Here is a 15,308-nt window from a genome sequence, read left to right on the forward strand (position 1 = left end):
CTTTTCTGAGGTTGCTGTGAGGAGCCCCCAAACCCTTGCCACAGCTTTAGATACCTCACTCTGGCTCTGTCCCTGTGGGGATCAGAAGTCTGGAATGGGCTCCACTGGGCTGGGCCTCCTGCTTCTAAGGACCCTGTGACTTCACCAAGCCACCCACCAAATTCAGTTGTTCCTGAGGGAAGCTGATTCCAGCCAGTACTGCTCCCCAGCTCTCCCTGCACCTGGGAGGTCAAGGTCCCTGGCCACAGGTGCTGGACCCGATCATCTTTGGGGGTCACTGTTCTGTCTGCTCCTCACTGATGGTCTAAACCTTAAAGTGGAGTGACCCCTGCTCCAGCTTAGGTTTCCCTACTGATTTTGGGAAGTCTCTGGTGTGTGTCCCTGTGGGCCTGTAACCAAGAGTAGTCCCCGGGAGCTGAGCTCAGGCACCGATAGCAAAAGAGCAGATTTATTGAGGCAGCAGTGGTGGGGAAAGCGGGGCCCTTAGGGCGGGAGGCAGACCTCCGGGGCCTGGAGCTGCAGGCCCCTTCCAGGCACTGGACACTCGGGAGTGTAACAGCATCAGCCCTTCACAGGCAGTGGGTCAGCTTGTGTGCAGCCAGCAGCCGGTCTCCTCCACCTCCTTGGTCACCACCAATAGCACCTCACACAGGCCTTGGGCCAGGGCAGCTGCCAGGAAGGCCCTGAAGGGAAATGTGGGGAGACTGAGGTCCAAGCGGTCTAGGCAGGCCCATCTCCTTGCAGGGCAGTTCCAGTGTTGGCCCCAACTTGTCACTTCCCTCACCACTCACCTGACACCATCCTCGCCCCCCAGGGCTTCAGGTGCCCGCAGCTTTGAGTCCAAATTATAGTAGATGCCATCCACCTGGCGCAGGGCTACCCAGTGCCGGCGACGCAGTGGCAGGGACAGCAGCCCCAGAGACACAGGAGAGGGTAGGTTCAGGATCAGGCCTAGCACCTGAGGCAGGGCCAGCTGGGACAGGGGTCTGGGGAGCGGAGGGATATAGCATGAGGCCCCAGCCACTGGCTGTGGCCCTCAGACACACCTGGATCCTGCTCCCCCAGAACTGCATTTCCCAGAATGACCGCCACCCACTGACCCATTACCCTCTGTCTGTCCACTCCAGCTTTGGTTTGTTTAGGGTGGGACTCAGGGCTCCCAGATGTGCACCATTACAGCAGTTTATGGAGTTCTGGGGAGGGAATCCTGGCCTCACAGGTGCTAGGTAAACCTTCTGTCAGTGGAGCCCCAGACCCTCAACTTTCTGTTGTTTACCTTTTTGAGTTAGGATTTCCATATGCAGCTCAGGCTGGCTTCCGGCTCAGTCCTGCTTTGGGCCAATAGGATGGTCCCACTGATCTTGACCTAACTTCCATCTTTCCCCACCAATGAGTCACTCATTTGGATACCTCTTTGTCTGGTACCAAGTTTATCAGTTTAACCAGCCATTCAGTCAGACTGCATCCACCACAGCTCCCTGGCAAAAACCTCCCCTATCTACCTTCAAGCCACCCTCTGCATCATCCCACATGCCCAGAGCCAGTGCAGCCCACAGTCTAGACCCTACCTCCTCCTGTCCCACCACACGGCGGCCAGGCCCAGGCCCTGCAGGGCAGCCATGATCACGTTGACATCATAGTTGCCAGTACCCAGGAGGCTGCGATGGGGGTTCAGCCGGGAATCTGGGGCTAGCCTGCGGTGAGAGGGGAGAGCCAAGGTTTGGAATCCTGGAAAGGGCTCTACCTTCCCACACAACAAGAGAGGCCTAGAGCCTGGTGTTTGACTCTTATCTTTTTAACCCCTACACAGCTTATCAGGCCCCAAGTCCTGTTCTTTCTCCCACCCCTGACCCCTTCACCTTTGGCCTGGGTAAGGCTTTTGTCTTTCCACACAAAAACCCTTCCCAGTCTCTATTTCTTCCTCCAGCCTACCTGTGACTTCCAGAAGCCCTGACATGCACACCCCACCTCCAACCTCCACAAGCCCTTCTCCTGCTCAGCTGCTCTGCCCTTCTCCTACTCCCACTTCTCCTGTGTCTCCCAAGTGTCCTGGACAAAATCCCTGCCCTTCCATCAGTCCCTCTCATCACGGCCTCTTTCTAGGCCAGCCTCGGATGTCATTTCTTCTGGGAGAGGAGGCTTCAGATCCCCAGACTGGGCTGAGGCCCCTGGGTGACAGTGAGACTCTGGCCACCACATTTGAACACAGAGTGCCTCTTTCTTTACATAATACCCTGCCCTACCCTCTCGCAGCCCTGCCCCGCCATCCCAGAACAGACTCCCAACTCCTCCAGTAGCAAGTGGGCCTCGCATAGCCTCAGCACCAGCTCTCACCAGCCACCCAGCCCCAGCTGTCCCTTGTGCCCAAGGCTTCCCTCTATCTCTCCCCAGTCCTGTGGCCCTGCTCCCCTGTAGGGCTGGGGAGGGCTTGGAGAGCAGTGTCAGGGAGGGAACTGCTCGTGTTTGTTCTCTTGCTTCCCCAGCCTTCTCCTTCCCATTACATTAGCCTCAGAAGGTGTCAGACAGCCAGGACTTGGTCATCCGGGTCTCCAGATTACTGTGTTTCTGGGCAAAACCATTGAGATGGGCACTGGGGCCAGCTTAGGAGGACATGTTCTAGCTGTTCAGCATGCCCCTGACACGAAAGAGCTGGTGGCAGGAGAGTGAATATCTTCTAAAGTAATCTGAAGTTTGAGGACGCTGGTGAACAGCAGTGAGAGGAGATAAGGGCTTCCTTTGGGTGTGGGCATGGACTACAGGCCTGAGTGTCCTCGTGTCTGTGGAAGGACTGTGGGGCCTAGAGGTGGGAATACGGAGAGTGTTTCTTAAGAAAGCGATGCTGAAATTGTGAGGGGCACCCAGGTGATAAAAACAAAACAAAAACAGCCTATGCAAAAGCTCAGGGGTACCAAAGCTGGGCCATTTGGGGCCAAGGAGAGGAGTGAAGGACGGAGCTGCAGAAAGGTAGGCAAGGTCCAGAACAACCAAGGCCTTGACTTCAAGTTGAAGGACCCTGGGCTACTCCCTAAAAGTGCTGGGGAACCAAAGAGGGATGGAGGGGAGAGGGGGAGATGGAGGACAGGAAAGGCAGCTATGCAGCTGGGTGTAGGATGGACAGGAGGAGAAAAACAGACAGCTGGCAGGCTGTGACGAAGGCTCAGATAAGAGAGGTTGAGGCCAAAGCTGGCGCTGAGGTGAGAAGCAACAGGTGGACGCGCAGGCAACAGCTCCTGGATCCGAGCCCTGGCCTCGATAGGGGCCCAGGCAGGCTCCCATGCCTCTCTGAGCCCTACTCTTCCAGGGCCAGGGTCAATGGCAGTCACCTCTTACAGATTTCGTCGGCAGCCTCCTGGCTAAAGTGTTGCTTTTGGAGGACGTTGTTGAGAGCGTGGACGGCGCACAGCTCTAGTCGCTGCCGCTCATGATACACTGAGGGTGGGCTTGGCCGAGCTTCCGGTGCCTGAGACATGCCCTCCTCGGCTCCTGCTGGGGATGGGACAAGGAGAAGGTGTTAGGCACCAGGACTTGGCCATCCAGGTCTCTAGATTCCTGTGTTCCTGGGCAAGGACCATTGAGATGGGCACTGGGGCCAGCTTAGGAGGATGTGAGGCCCTGGTTTCCTAGCCTGTCTCCGGAGCACAGAGGCACCTTCAGGGCCCAATCCTAGAGGGAAAAGGCTCTTTCCTGCTCACCTGGCAATAGGGACCCACCCCCACTACATGCCTCTGAGCAAAAGGGTCCTATCATCGTCACCTAGCAACGGACTATAGCTACTTCTCTCCCTAGGAAACAATACCTTTTTGGTTCCCAAGCAACAGAGCACACTCCACCCCTTGGCAACCCGGTCCGTTTCCTGATCACCTAGCAATGGAGGACTCCTCTTTCCCCGTCTCTGGGTAACGGGGTCTCTTCTGGTCGCCTAGCAACGGAAGACTTCCTCTCATCAATAACCTGGGTTCTCTCTTCCCGTCACCTGGCAACAAGGCCCTCTCCCAATCACTAAGCAACAGGAGCCCCTCTTCCTGTCACCTGGCAACCAGGCATGCTCCCACCCGCCTCCGCATGGCTCTCGCCTGGCCCTCACCACGCCGGCCTCTCCGTTCCCCGGGACCGGCTGCTTTCGCATTCCCTAGACAGCGACAGGGTGGTACCACGCTGACTGGGCAGCGGGACGGACTACAGTTCCCGGAGACTCGCGCGGGCGGGACTGCGATTCCCGAAGGCCTCCGCGGGACGCCTAAATCGGACTCACAGCCCGGAAGTCCTCCGGGGGCGCTGTCAGGCGGGACTACAGTTCCCGTCGCGCCACGCAGCCAATTCGCGTGCTTTCCCAGGGCTCACTGCTGTTTAGAGGTTTCTGGGAAATGTAGTAACTTTGGATCTCGCGATAGCTTCCAGGAAGTTAGTTTCGTATGTGCTCACGCGCTCTCTGATATGGCGTCATGCACAGTGTATAGCTGAAGCGTGACGTCATAGAAGTGGGACACAAGAAACCAAAGAGGCCAAAGAGAACAGCGGACAAAATTTTGGTGTTTACTGAGCCACATAGTGATTGAGGTGACAGCAAGGGTAGTGGGGAAGGAGACTGTCAGCAGAGGCGGATCCCAGGTCTGGAGGGGAGCTGGCAGCAGCCTGTGGGGAGAATGAAAGACTAGGGTGACAATACAGACATATGCAGACAGCCGTGGGGAACCGAACGTGGGCTTTGAAAATGGTAGTGTGGACCAACCCAAAGAGGTATACTCAGAAAGAAATGTGGGGTGTGGATGGCGAGGCCTAGATGAGACAGAGATGCTGAGAGAAAGGGGGACGGGAAAGAGAGGAACCTAAAGCCCAGGAGTGAGAACCAAGGATGGGCAAAGACCGAAAACGGAGCTCTGCAGAGCACAAATGCCAGGGGACCCTTGGAAGGGTCTGACCGCACCCAGGAGGCTGTGCCAGAAGGCTGTAACAGTGGCAGAACCGGTGACAGCGCCAGGCTGGGCTGGGTTCTCTCTGTGGGTGTGCACGGCGAAGCTGCGGCCTGTCGGCCCTGGGGGGCCGGTCAGCTCCACGTCCACGACATGCATGTCAGTGAGGCTGCAGAGAAGGGCAGTCAGCCCATCCAGCGTGTACACAGATGGGCCACCTACCCCCTTTGCTCACCTAAGGTCAGCCACAAGCACCGCAATGACACGGTCGAAGCCCAGACTGGGGGCAGCCAGGGCAGCGGCTGCCATAGTGTTAGAATTTCGGGGGGCCAAAGGGCAGAGCCCACGCACAGGGCCCTCATAGAGCACTGTGCGGGCCCCGCTGCTCTGCGCTGCAGCCAGACGCCCCTCCAGCCGGAAGCCATCAGGGTGTGTGGCCATAGTGACTCGAAGGCTCTGGAAGCAATGGCAGGGTCAGGAGGCCGAGACTCTTACATGTGGCCTCTGATTGCAGCCCAGATGGTTCTCACCTGGAGGCCCCCGGCTGCATCCAATCTGCTGATGTCTTCAGTCCCCCACAGGGCCCCTCGGGCCACAAACACAGTGTGACCCCAGTGGTTTGAAGCTTCCAGGAGCTGCTGCTCTGTGGTCTGGTCAGCCAGAGCTGAGGGGGATCCCACCTTGGGAGATGGATGGTAGAGAGAGGCAAGCCAAGACACAGATCACTGCGGTAGGCTGGGATGTACCCAGCACAAAGAGGGACTCAGTGAGGGCTGGGGGCTCACCAGGAGGTTAGCATGGCGCAGGATTTGTACCCCGTATTTCTGGATTAGTTTTGGATGGGCCACTTCTACCACAATGTCAGGGTGCCTGGGAGAGGGAGACATAGAGGCAGGCCTTAGAGAAGAATCAGGTCTCCTGTCTCCCAGGTGCCTCACGGTTTGGAGGGATATCACTCCTTACCCTGGCTTGGAGGGAAACAGTATGGTGGGTGAGTTCTAGTTTATTGTTACGTGCACTGAGACTCAGAGGGGTCAAAGGATTGTCTGACAGAGGCAGGAAGCAGCTTTGGGAAGGCTCCTGCTGTGGGGTACTGACCTTTCCTCAAGGGCAATGAGGTCTTGGAGCTGCAAGGCAGGAGGCACGCTCCCTGCCATTCGTCCAGGGTCACGGTTCCACACAAAGACAAGTTCTAGGCCCAGTTCTGATCCCTGAGCCAGAAGGCGGGACACAAGGGATTGTCCTGCAGAGAGGGGGAGGGCTGGAGATCCAAGGAAAGTACAGAGACCCCTAACTCAGAGATGGAGGGGGAAGGAGAACAGAGACCCAGAAAGAGACAGAATATATAGCCAGAAACCCAGAGAGAAGGAGAAACAGAGACACAGAAACACACACACACACACACACATACACACACACACACACAGAGAGAGAGAGAGATATTTTAGAGAGAATGCATAGTCAGAAACCCAGAGAGGAGAGGCAGAGACCCAGACACACACACACACACACACACCACAGGAGAGAGAGAGGAGAGAGAATACATAGCCAGAAACCCAGAGAGGAGAGACAGAGACTCAGACACACACACACACAGAAAGAGAAGAGAGAGAGAGAATGCATAGTCAGAAACTCAGAAGGAGAGACAGAGACCCACAGAAAGAGGGACAGAGACTTAGAGACGGAGACAAAGGCCCAGACAGAGAGAGAGATGAGATTGAGAGGAAAGACAGAAGGCAGGGTCAAGAGAGAGAGACAGAGACAGAGACAGAGACAGAAGGACATACAGACACAGAGAGACAGAGAGTCCCGGTGTGTGGGCAGAAGGCAGGCTGGGCTGGCAGACGGGGGTGAAAGATACGTGGGAGCAGAGATATTTCTGGAACTTTAGGAACGGGGCAGAGGACGGAGACTCCAGGCTAGTTCTTACTCACCCAGGCGGCCATAGCCCACTACCCCCACCTTCTGAGGGACTCCAGGGACCATACTGGTGGCCATGGCTTTTAGGATGGTGTCTTGCTGTGGGGACCTCCTGTGCTCACTGGCCCCTGTACTAGGCCTGGGAAGTGAATGATCTTTGGAGTTTCACCCTTGACCCTCTACTGGAGCCAGAGGGAGGGAGCAGGATGGGGGGGGTGTTCCTTTTCAAGCCCTCCGCCCTCCTGGGCTGGCTGGCACGGTGGCTTGGGAGCTAGGCCTTGTGTGGCCCTGTGTGCCCACTACCCCACTGCCTCCTGTGCAGCCGACATCCTTCCATCTCTGCTGAAGTTGAAAATTCCCTTTGCAGGCCCCTCCTCAGGCTGGCCAGCAGGTTGTCATGGGAACTGCAGTTTTCTTTGGCTAGTGGAAGACCTGGGGACGGGCCCCTTGCAGACCTCATGGTGTCCACTTTCCCCCCGAAGGTCCGAGTGGAAAGGTCTGGCTGGAGTGTCCTGTGTTCCTGCATGCTCCACCAGGGTCCTGTCTTTCCCAGGCCTCCATGCTCCTCAGTCCTGGCCGAAATCCCCTCCCTCACTCCAGTGCCTCATTGCCCTTGAACTCACCTTAACTGTCCACCATTCATCCCACCTGGAGGCCACTGGTCCCCTGCCCCCTCTCCTGCCTCCTATTCCATCCATCAACAAGGGACCTACATGGCTGGGGGAATCTTTAAGTGCCCCCAGGATGAGCCCAGCCACTGCCTAGCAGGCCTGGCATGGGCCGTGGCAGGCTGCAGCAGGCCAGCTCCCTGCCCCCATTGCCACCTGGTACAGCCGCAATGTTGTCATGGTAACCAGGATCATAGCCGAGATGGTTGCAGAGAGAGCAGGAAAGATGGAGAGAGACGCTACAGTGCATGCGCAGCAGCTCTGTCCCAGAGCCCATCAGCTCCGAGGAGCCCGGCGGGGAGGGAGATAGGGCCAGACACCTGACAGTTGTCACAGACAAAGAATCCATTTAGCGCTGGAATCGGAGAGAAGAGAGGGGGGGGGGGGGGGGGGGGGGGAGGTGTAAAAACACCGGGAAGAGGTGGGGACAAGGGGAAGGGGCAGGCACACAAAGTGCAAGGAGTGTGTGTGTGTGGGGTGTGTGTGTGTGTGTGTGTGTGTGTGGGTGTGTGAGCTTCCTGCTCTCCCACCTCTGGTAGAGGCAGGCACCCTGGGCCTTCAGTGTCTACACAGGGTCTAGATATGCTATGTATGGAAGGCAGGACACGCTGCATTAACCCATCCCAGGTGTCTGTGAGCTGTACGTCTGGCTCTGGCTACCTCTCTGCCTGCCTAGGCCTTCTCAGATTTCCTGAACCATGGACACGTGGGCCACTCTGATGTTCCGACGCCAGCACGGCCCAGTCCTGGCCTGGCTGCACATTTTCCCCCGGAATTGCAGAGTCTGCGGGTGACTCCGCCCTCCCGGTCCATTTACAACGTTCCTCCTGGGGTCCAGACTTTATTCTATGTGCACCTCCCTGTACAAACTGTCTCCTAGGTAGCCAGAGATGTGTGCGAAGTGGAGGGGACTCTCCTGTGGGGACACGACCCGGGAAGTTCTGTGGTTGCCTTGACCTTCAGACCATCAGTGGTGGCCTTCCTGGACAGCTGTGTGTGAAGATGGTCAGGTCAGGAGAGGGTCTGCTGCCGTGTGAGCCCCGAAGAAGCATGGCGGTACCCCTCCCCTGGGGATGTGGTATGGATGGCCGCCGCAACCAGGAAAGGCTGCTGGACCCTCGGGGGGAGCCCAGCTCCGGAAGCGCTGTGATCTTGGATTTCTATCCCTCAGAACCCCAATATCCCACAAGCGGTGGAGCCCAAGCACACTCCTGGAAAGGCAGCTGGGAAGACGTTGACAGTGCTGCCGTATGCTGCGTGAGCCTGTTTCTCTGGCAGCTTCGGGGTGAGGAGTCCCAGAGCTGTAAATTTGGGGTGCCCACTCTCCCCTCCTGAATGGATGGCTGTCCACCCTCTCTGGTCCCACCCACAGTGGCTTTGTGCTCTGTTTGTCTTCAATACTTTAATGACCAAAAAAAAAATTTTTTTTAAACTTTTTCCATGTTTTTTTTTTTTTTTTTTTTAAAGTAATTACAGAGCAGGTAGTGAGTGACGCAAACCTCCCTTCAGTATCAAAAGAGTCTGTGGGGCGGGTAGGCCGGCCAGGGCCGCGAGGGGAGCTCGCTGCCGGGGACGCTGTCCCCCGGGCTCTGGTGAAGTTGTCTGTCTCTTGTGTTTTGAGGGTGGAGGGGTGTAGAGGAGAGGACGGGCGTCAAACTGCAAAAAAAGAAAGAAAAAAGGAAGAGCCCTAAAAGGTGGGTTGTGGGGACGAGGGGAGAGAGTCCCCCGAAGAGGCTCCTCTCCCCGGGAGGCGGCGGGCAGGGCAGGTGGGCCGAGGCCGGGCGGAGGGCGGGGCCGCCTCTGCGGCTCTCCGGTCCCGCCCCGGGGCAGGACGGCTGGGGCGCGCCCCGGGCGGCAGGCGGGAGCGCCGCAGGCCCGCGGCCCCGCGCGCCCGGGCTTAGATTTGTGTCTCTTGCACGTTTTCCTTGGAGCCGCTCTTGAAGAGCAGAGGTTCGTGGATGGAGTTGAGGCCGGGGCCCTTGGCCCCGCACCCGCCTCCCGGGTTGCCGCCGTAGTGCGCCTTGAAGGCGGCCGCCACGTAGTGGTGGTGGTTGAGGTGGTCTCGTTCCAGCGCCGGCAGGGCCAGGTGGCTGTCCCCACCCACGCCCGCGCCTCCGGCCACCGCCGCGGCCGCGGCCACCGACACGGCGGAGGCGGCGGGCAGCTCGTCCTCCACGTTGATGATCTCCACGGTGCGCGTGGGCCCGTGGTGCTTGTGCAGCTGGTGCTGCTTCCGCAGCTTGTAGAAGGCCACCAGCATCACGGCGGCCATGAAGGTGATGGCCACGAAGCAGCCGATGATGATTTTGGTGGTCTTCATGACGTCGTCTAGGTCCTTCAGCGCGTTCTCCGTCACGTCCGTGATGGGCACCGTGAAGGCCTTCTCCGTGGGCCGCGAGGAGCGCGGGGCCGGCGCCGTCGTGGACGCCGAGGCGGGGGCTGCAGCGTCCGGCCGGCCGCCGCCCCACGCGCCGTCCGTCGTGGGCCCCGGGGGCTCCTTCTCGGTGCCCCGGGGCTGCTGGGCCTCCTCTCCCGGCTGCGTCTCCAGCGTCTCCACGGTCACCGTGGTGAAGTAGGTGTAGCCGCCCGCGCCCCCGGCACCGCCCCCGCCCCCGGGGCCCGCGCCCCCGGGCCCTCCTGCGGCCACGGGGTCCACGGCTGACACGTTAAGCGTGGCCGAGGCAGTGGTGTTGCCGGCCGAGTTTGTCACCATGCACGTGTACTGGCCCGTGTCCTGCACGGTGACGTTGGTGAAGTTGAGCGTGCCGTCGTGCAGCACGGAGATGCGCACGCGGTACGAGCCGTGCGTCATGAGCGTGCCGTTCGGCGTCAGCCAGTTGACCGACGTCATGGACGTGCCCGTGCGGCACTTGAGCTCGGCCGCCATGCCCTCGGTGACGTTGAGGTCAGTGGGCGGCTCCACGATGACCGGGGCGTAGCAGGTGAAGTGGGACTGGTCCAGCTCGCCGATGTAGCGCCCCTTGAGGCCGGCGGGGGCGTGGCAGCGCGCGCAGCACGTGGTGTTGCTGGGCACCGTCTCCTTCAGCCACCAGCTGAGCCACAGCACGTCACAGTTGCAGTGCCAGGGGTTGTGGTTGAGGTGGACACGCTCCAGGCGGTGCAGGGGCGTGAAGAGGTCGTGTGGCAGCGACATCAGGTTGTTGTGGGACAGGTTCAGCTCCTCCAGCGACTTGAGGTCGTCAAAGGCGTTTCGCTCGATGGTGGCCACTTGGGCATGCATGAGCCACAGCTTGCGCAGGCTGGTGAGGCCCTGGAAAGAGCCAGGGCGGATTAGGTCCAGCCGGTTCCCCGACAGCTCCAGCTCCTCCAGGCGCACGAGCGCCGTCAGGTTGGGGATGTCCTTCAGGTTGCACATGCCCAGGTTGAGGTAGCGCAGGTTCACCAGCCCCTCGAAGGCCGCCTCGGAGATGTACTCCAGCCGCTTGAGCTCGCCCAGGTCCAGGCGGCGCAGCGAGGGCACGCGGTTGAAGGCGTACGAGGGGATGCTCTCGATGGGGTTGTTCCGAAGCCAGAGCTCCCGCAGCTTGGACAGGTACTCGAAGGCCTGCGTGGGCACTGTGGTCAGCCGGTTGTCGAAGAGCTCCAGCGTGTTGAGGCTGGGCAGCCCATTGAACGCCCCCACCTCGATCTTGCGCACCAGGTTCTTGCTCAGCTGCAGGATCTCCAGGTGCCGGAGGTGCTTGAATGTGTCAGTGCGGATCACCTGCGGGGACACGAGCGTCAGTGCACCTGACAAGCCCGGGGGCAGCAGGACTCTCCAGTTCACGGCAGGAGAATGACACTCAACGATCAGTATGTGGTGGTAGGGGCAAGACCCACGCTGGGCAGGGGCTGTACGCCTGAGCCGCATCCCCTCACTGGGGGATTCTAGATGGCTGATCTAGCCTGATCCATGCCCGGCCCCTCACTGGGGGATTCTAGGCAGGTGCTCACCACTAACCTTCATCCCTAGCTGTCGTTTTACTTTGTGTTTGGAGACAGGGTCTCATTAAGCACCCGAGACTGGCCGCAAACTTTTGATCTGGGTGCTTCAGGCTTCTGACTGCTTGGGATGACAGACCTGTGCCTCCACGCTTGACTTACGCCTTTTCTGTGGCCCGTGATGCTTTCCACACACGCCTCTCATTCACCCTTTAACAGTCCTATAATCTCTCTGGTTCGGAGAGGAGGAGAGGAGGCTCACTACGTGGTTTGCTGGGTGCTGAGCTGGGTGGTCCTGTCTCCCTCGTGTTGGCTGTCTTGATGGACAGATAAAGAATTCAAGGCTGCAGATGTAATGAACCCAGGAATGTCTCTGCACCCCGCCCCCTTTCCTGGCTATGGGGCCTGTCACCTGACCATGGTCAAGGGTCAAATCCCTCAAGAGGGCAGTTAGCTTGCAAGAGACCATGAACATGCTCTCAGGCTGTGGAGCCTCCTGAGTACTGGCTTCTCTTCACAGCAGCGTTCTGACTATTGTTCCCACGGGCTTGGAGGGCAGGCCACCCTGGGGATTAGAGCCCTGGCCTACTAACCCATCACTGCAGCACCACCCTCGGAAGGGCATCATCTCCGACACCCCCACCCCGCCCCTTCCCCCTCCCTGCCAGGTTGTTTAGACCCAAGCCCTGTCACTTCACGCACAGCTTGCCACAGTATTCTCCTACCCCATAGAAGCTGCACAGCTAGTTGACAGGACAGTGATGTCCCACACAAACTTTGAAAACATTGAGACAGGGTCTCATGTAGCCCAGGCTGGCTTTGAATACACAGGGAGCCATGGGTGGCTTGAATTCCAAATCCTCCTGCCTCCGCCTACCTGGTGTTGGGATAGTGGGCGCTCACTAACATGGGGTTTGTGAGGCAGTGCTGGGGCTGGCATGCAGGCCTGGGCTTTCTGCATGCCAGGCAGGTGCTCTGCCTACTGCACCCTAGCTCAAGATCCCCCTAGCTCAAGACGAGTCCGGTCCTGGCTGCAGGCAGCTCGTCCTCCAAGGCCATCACCTCCCTTCTTCCTCCATGCTCTCTCTTTATCTCCCGTTCTAACAGGCTCTCAGAACTGCAGGCTCACTCACTCCTGCCTCCGAGCGCCCCCAGCTCCCAAGCACACTCCTGCTCTCTCTCATGGTCAAGTCTGCTACCCTTTCCATGCTCAGGTCAGGATTGCCTGCTTTGGGGATGTCTTTGCTGTGTCCCCCATGGGTGTGTGTGGCCCACCAGAACATTGATTTTGGGTTTGTGAGAGCACAGCTGTTCTCGGCAACAGAATGAGTTTGAAATCAGCCCCTCTCGGAACTCCTGTTTGGGACACTCACTCTTTCATGGTGCTGAGGGGCTGAAGGGCTCCCAGGAACATTTAATCACAAAGCCACACTGGTGCCACTGAGCCACAACCACATTCCACAAGGACAATGGGCGACCCAGGCACCTTGACATGCTGTGGTTTTAGGACAAAGGTATGAAAGGGGTGAGAGCAGAGCATGGTGACTCATGCTCATAATTAATCCTAGCACTCAGGAGTCTGAGGCAGGAGAATTATTGTGAGTTGGAGGCCACTCTGGGCTATGCAGTGATACCATATCAGCACCCCCCCCCCAATAGACCTTAAGAAGAAAACTTGAGAGCTCTTACTATGGTAGGTTAAGTGGCTGGAGTCTGGACTGAAATTTCAAGTGTGAGGGACAGACAGAGGGCCTGTAGAGGGAAGAGGGTCCTCAAGGCACACTATTTGGTCCCCTGGACCAGACCTGGCTGGTACTGTCAGAACCACAAACAGAACAAGCATTCACACACCTATTTCCTATTGATGGGAGTCATCTTATACTTCTTTTAAGGAAAAATAGCAAGGAAAGAAAAGTCCAGAAAACACAGGAGTCCAGACATGTTAGCCGTTCAACATGCGTCCATTCATTCTCTTCTTCCTTTTAAGAAAAATATTTGTTTTGGGTGTATGAGTGTTTGCCTGTGTATGGGTATGTCCACCATGAGTGTGGTACCCACAGAGGCCAGAAGAGGATATCGTATCTCTTGGAACTAGATGCTGGGAACTGAATCCAGGTTCTCTGGAAGGGCAGCAAGTGCTCTTAACTGTCCAGGTGTCTTTTTGTCTCTCCAGGTCTCACTCTCCTTTTCTATGTGTGCAAAACTGTAGGTGATTAAACTTTACACTTTTGAGTTTTTTGAGACAGGGTTTTGCTTTGTGGCCAACCAGGAGCCAAGCCTCCTGTTTTGACCTCCTGAGTAGCTGGGCATACAGGTGTGTGCCAGAATCACTAATCCCAATTGATGTTTAATCCTGTTAGGTTGATTAGATTGTGAGGTGCTGGGAGATTGGTAAAGCCCACATCTGGGTGTGTCAGAGAGGGCAGGTCCAGAGACCAGGAAATACTGAAGCTTGGACCTAATCATGTTTAATCCAGTGAGGGGCTAGGGGTGTGGCTCAGTGATAGAGTTCCAGCCTGGAATCCCCGGTGAGGGACTGGGATATGGCTCAGAGGTAGGATTCTTGTCTAGAGTGCCTAGGTGAGGAGCTGGGTGCATAGTTCAGTGGCAGAACACTTGCCTTTCACATGTGAGGATCTATGTTCAGTTGGTCTGATAAAATAGTGACTGTAATCCTACAGGAATGCCTGGTTCTAAATTTTCAACTCAGCAGATCATGATCAATACCTGTCCTGTGTTCTGGCTTCTGCTTCTTCCTCAACATCTTCCCTTCTGATTGATGGCCAGAGTTATCCACAGTGCAGTTCTGACCTCAGTGTGCATGTGCACACACACACACACACACACACACCACAGACACATAAACAACACAGACACACACACACACACAGACCACAGATACACACACAGAGACACAGACACACAGACACAAACACACACAAAGACACATACCACAGACACACAAAGAGACACACAGATACAAAGACACACAGACACAGACACACAAAGACACAGACACACACACAGACATACACACACACACTACTATCTGCACCCTCTCCTGCTCCAGTCACACCAGGGGCACACTGGTCATGCTCTGGGTTTTTGGCCTTCTCCTGAGATGCTCTCCTCTTCATGCTCTGGAGCTCCCAGGAAAGCCATCTTTGGTGATCTGCTTGATCACCCTTCCCACGTAATCCCACCCATCACACTTTTTTTTTTTTTTTAACCAGCAGCCCCATCATATTGGGCCGCCACTGGTTTGACATACCATGTCCCTGTCTGGACTGTGAGTCTTGTGTAGAGACCATGACAATGAGGTCTGCACTCCCAGCATTCAGCGCAAGGCCTAGGTGACTGAGCCAGGTCTGAGGGTGAATAGACCAGGGAGAGCAAGGCCCTGTGATGCATAATATAGTCACTTAACGGGACCCAGAATGGCCTAGGAGACAAGACTGGGCACGCCTGTGATGGGGTGTCTAGCCTGGATCCACAGACTCGGAAGGCCTGAACTTGGGTGGCACCATCCCGTGGACTGAGGGTTCTGGACTGAATAAAACGGGGAGATTGAGTTGAACAGCTGGTGCAGTGTGACCAGCTGCCTCGCTGCCTCCACGCCTTTGCTGGCCTGTTGGCCGAGTCCCCTGGAACTGTGAGTCAGAAGACAGCCTTCTTCCCTCAAGTTGCTTCTGTCAGACATTCTGTCATAACCCTGAGAAAAGTTACTAACACAGACCCTTGCTAGGCAGCACCCAGGCACGGGGGGTAACCATACCAGAGAGTGAGGCCCCAGCGGCAGCATGTGCTGGTGCCTGCCATCCCAGCACTTGGGAAGCTGAGGCAGGAGGGTTGCCATGAGTTTAAGAAG

At 57.3% G+C, this 15,308-nt stretch overlaps 3 protein-coding genes across 13 annotated transcripts; all 3 read right to left on the reverse strand.

The window, feature by feature from the left end:
- Positions 1 to 432: 432 nt before the first annotated feature.
- Josd2 (Josephin domain containing 2) lies at positions 433 to 4,158 on the reverse strand. 8 transcript variants are annotated; one of them, XM_055613621.1, is made up of 5 exons: positions 4,085 to 4,158; positions 3,324 to 3,486; positions 1,569 to 1,694; positions 792 to 986; positions 433 to 683 (listed from the first exon to the last, which is right to left on the reverse strand). In XM_055613621.1, exons 2-5 carry the CDS (start codon positions 3,467 to 3,469, stop codon positions 584 to 586), a joined length of 567 nt encoding a protein of 188 aa, XP_055469596.1. In that variant the 5' UTR covers positions 3,470 to 3,486; positions 4,085 to 4,158; the 3' UTR covers positions 433 to 583. The 8 variants fall into 8 exon arrangements, with proteins under 8 accessions (XP_055469596.1, XP_055469597.1, XP_055469593.1 ...); XM_055613622.1 differs by having other exon boundaries at positions 3,324 to 3,483; positions 4,085 to 4,152; XM_055613618.1 differs by having other exon boundaries at positions 4,030 to 4,126.
- A 260-nt stretch (positions 4,159 to 4,418) lies between these two features.
- Positions 4,419 to 6,980, reverse strand: Aspdh (aspartate dehydrogenase domain containing). 4 transcript variants are annotated; one of them, XM_055613616.1, is made up of 7 exons: positions 6,845 to 6,979; positions 6,009 to 6,153; positions 5,696 to 5,780; positions 5,441 to 5,590; positions 5,146 to 5,366; positions 4,925 to 5,079; positions 4,511 to 4,632 (listed from the first exon to the last, which is right to left on the reverse strand). In XM_055613616.1, the coding sequence occupies exons 1-7, from the start codon at positions 6,906 to 6,908 to the stop codon at positions 4,589 to 4,591; spliced, it is 864 nt and encodes a 287-aa protein (XP_055469591.1). In that variant the 5' UTR covers positions 6,909 to 6,979; the 3' UTR covers positions 4,511 to 4,588. The 4 variants fall into 4 exon arrangements, with proteins under 4 accessions (XP_055469590.1, XP_055469591.1, XP_055469589.1 ...); XM_055613615.1 differs by lacking the exon at positions 4,925 to 5,079 and having other exon boundaries at positions 4,419 to 4,632; positions 6,845 to 6,980; XM_055613614.1 differs by having other exon boundaries at positions 4,511 to 5,079; positions 6,845 to 6,980.
- A 1,615-nt stretch (positions 6,981 to 8,595) lies between these two features.
- Lrrc4b (leucine rich repeat containing 4B) lies at positions 8,596 to 11,384 on the reverse strand. The gene has a single exon (XM_055613541.1). It carries the CDS (start codon positions 11,367 to 11,369, stop codon positions 9,396 to 9,398), a length of 1,974 nt encoding a protein of 657 aa, XP_055469516.1. The 5' UTR covers positions 11,370 to 11,384; the 3' UTR covers positions 8,596 to 9,395.
- Between the last annotated feature and the right edge of the window lie 3,924 nt (positions 11,385 to 15,308).

This window comes from Psammomys obesus, unplaced genomic scaffold (assembly GCF_907164565.1).
Source record: "Psammomys obesus unplaced genomic scaffold, mPsaObe1.curated_primary_1811, whole genome shotgun sequence".
NCBI classification, from domain to species: domain Eukaryota; kingdom Metazoa; phylum Chordata; class Mammalia; order Rodentia; family Muridae; genus Psammomys; species Psammomys obesus.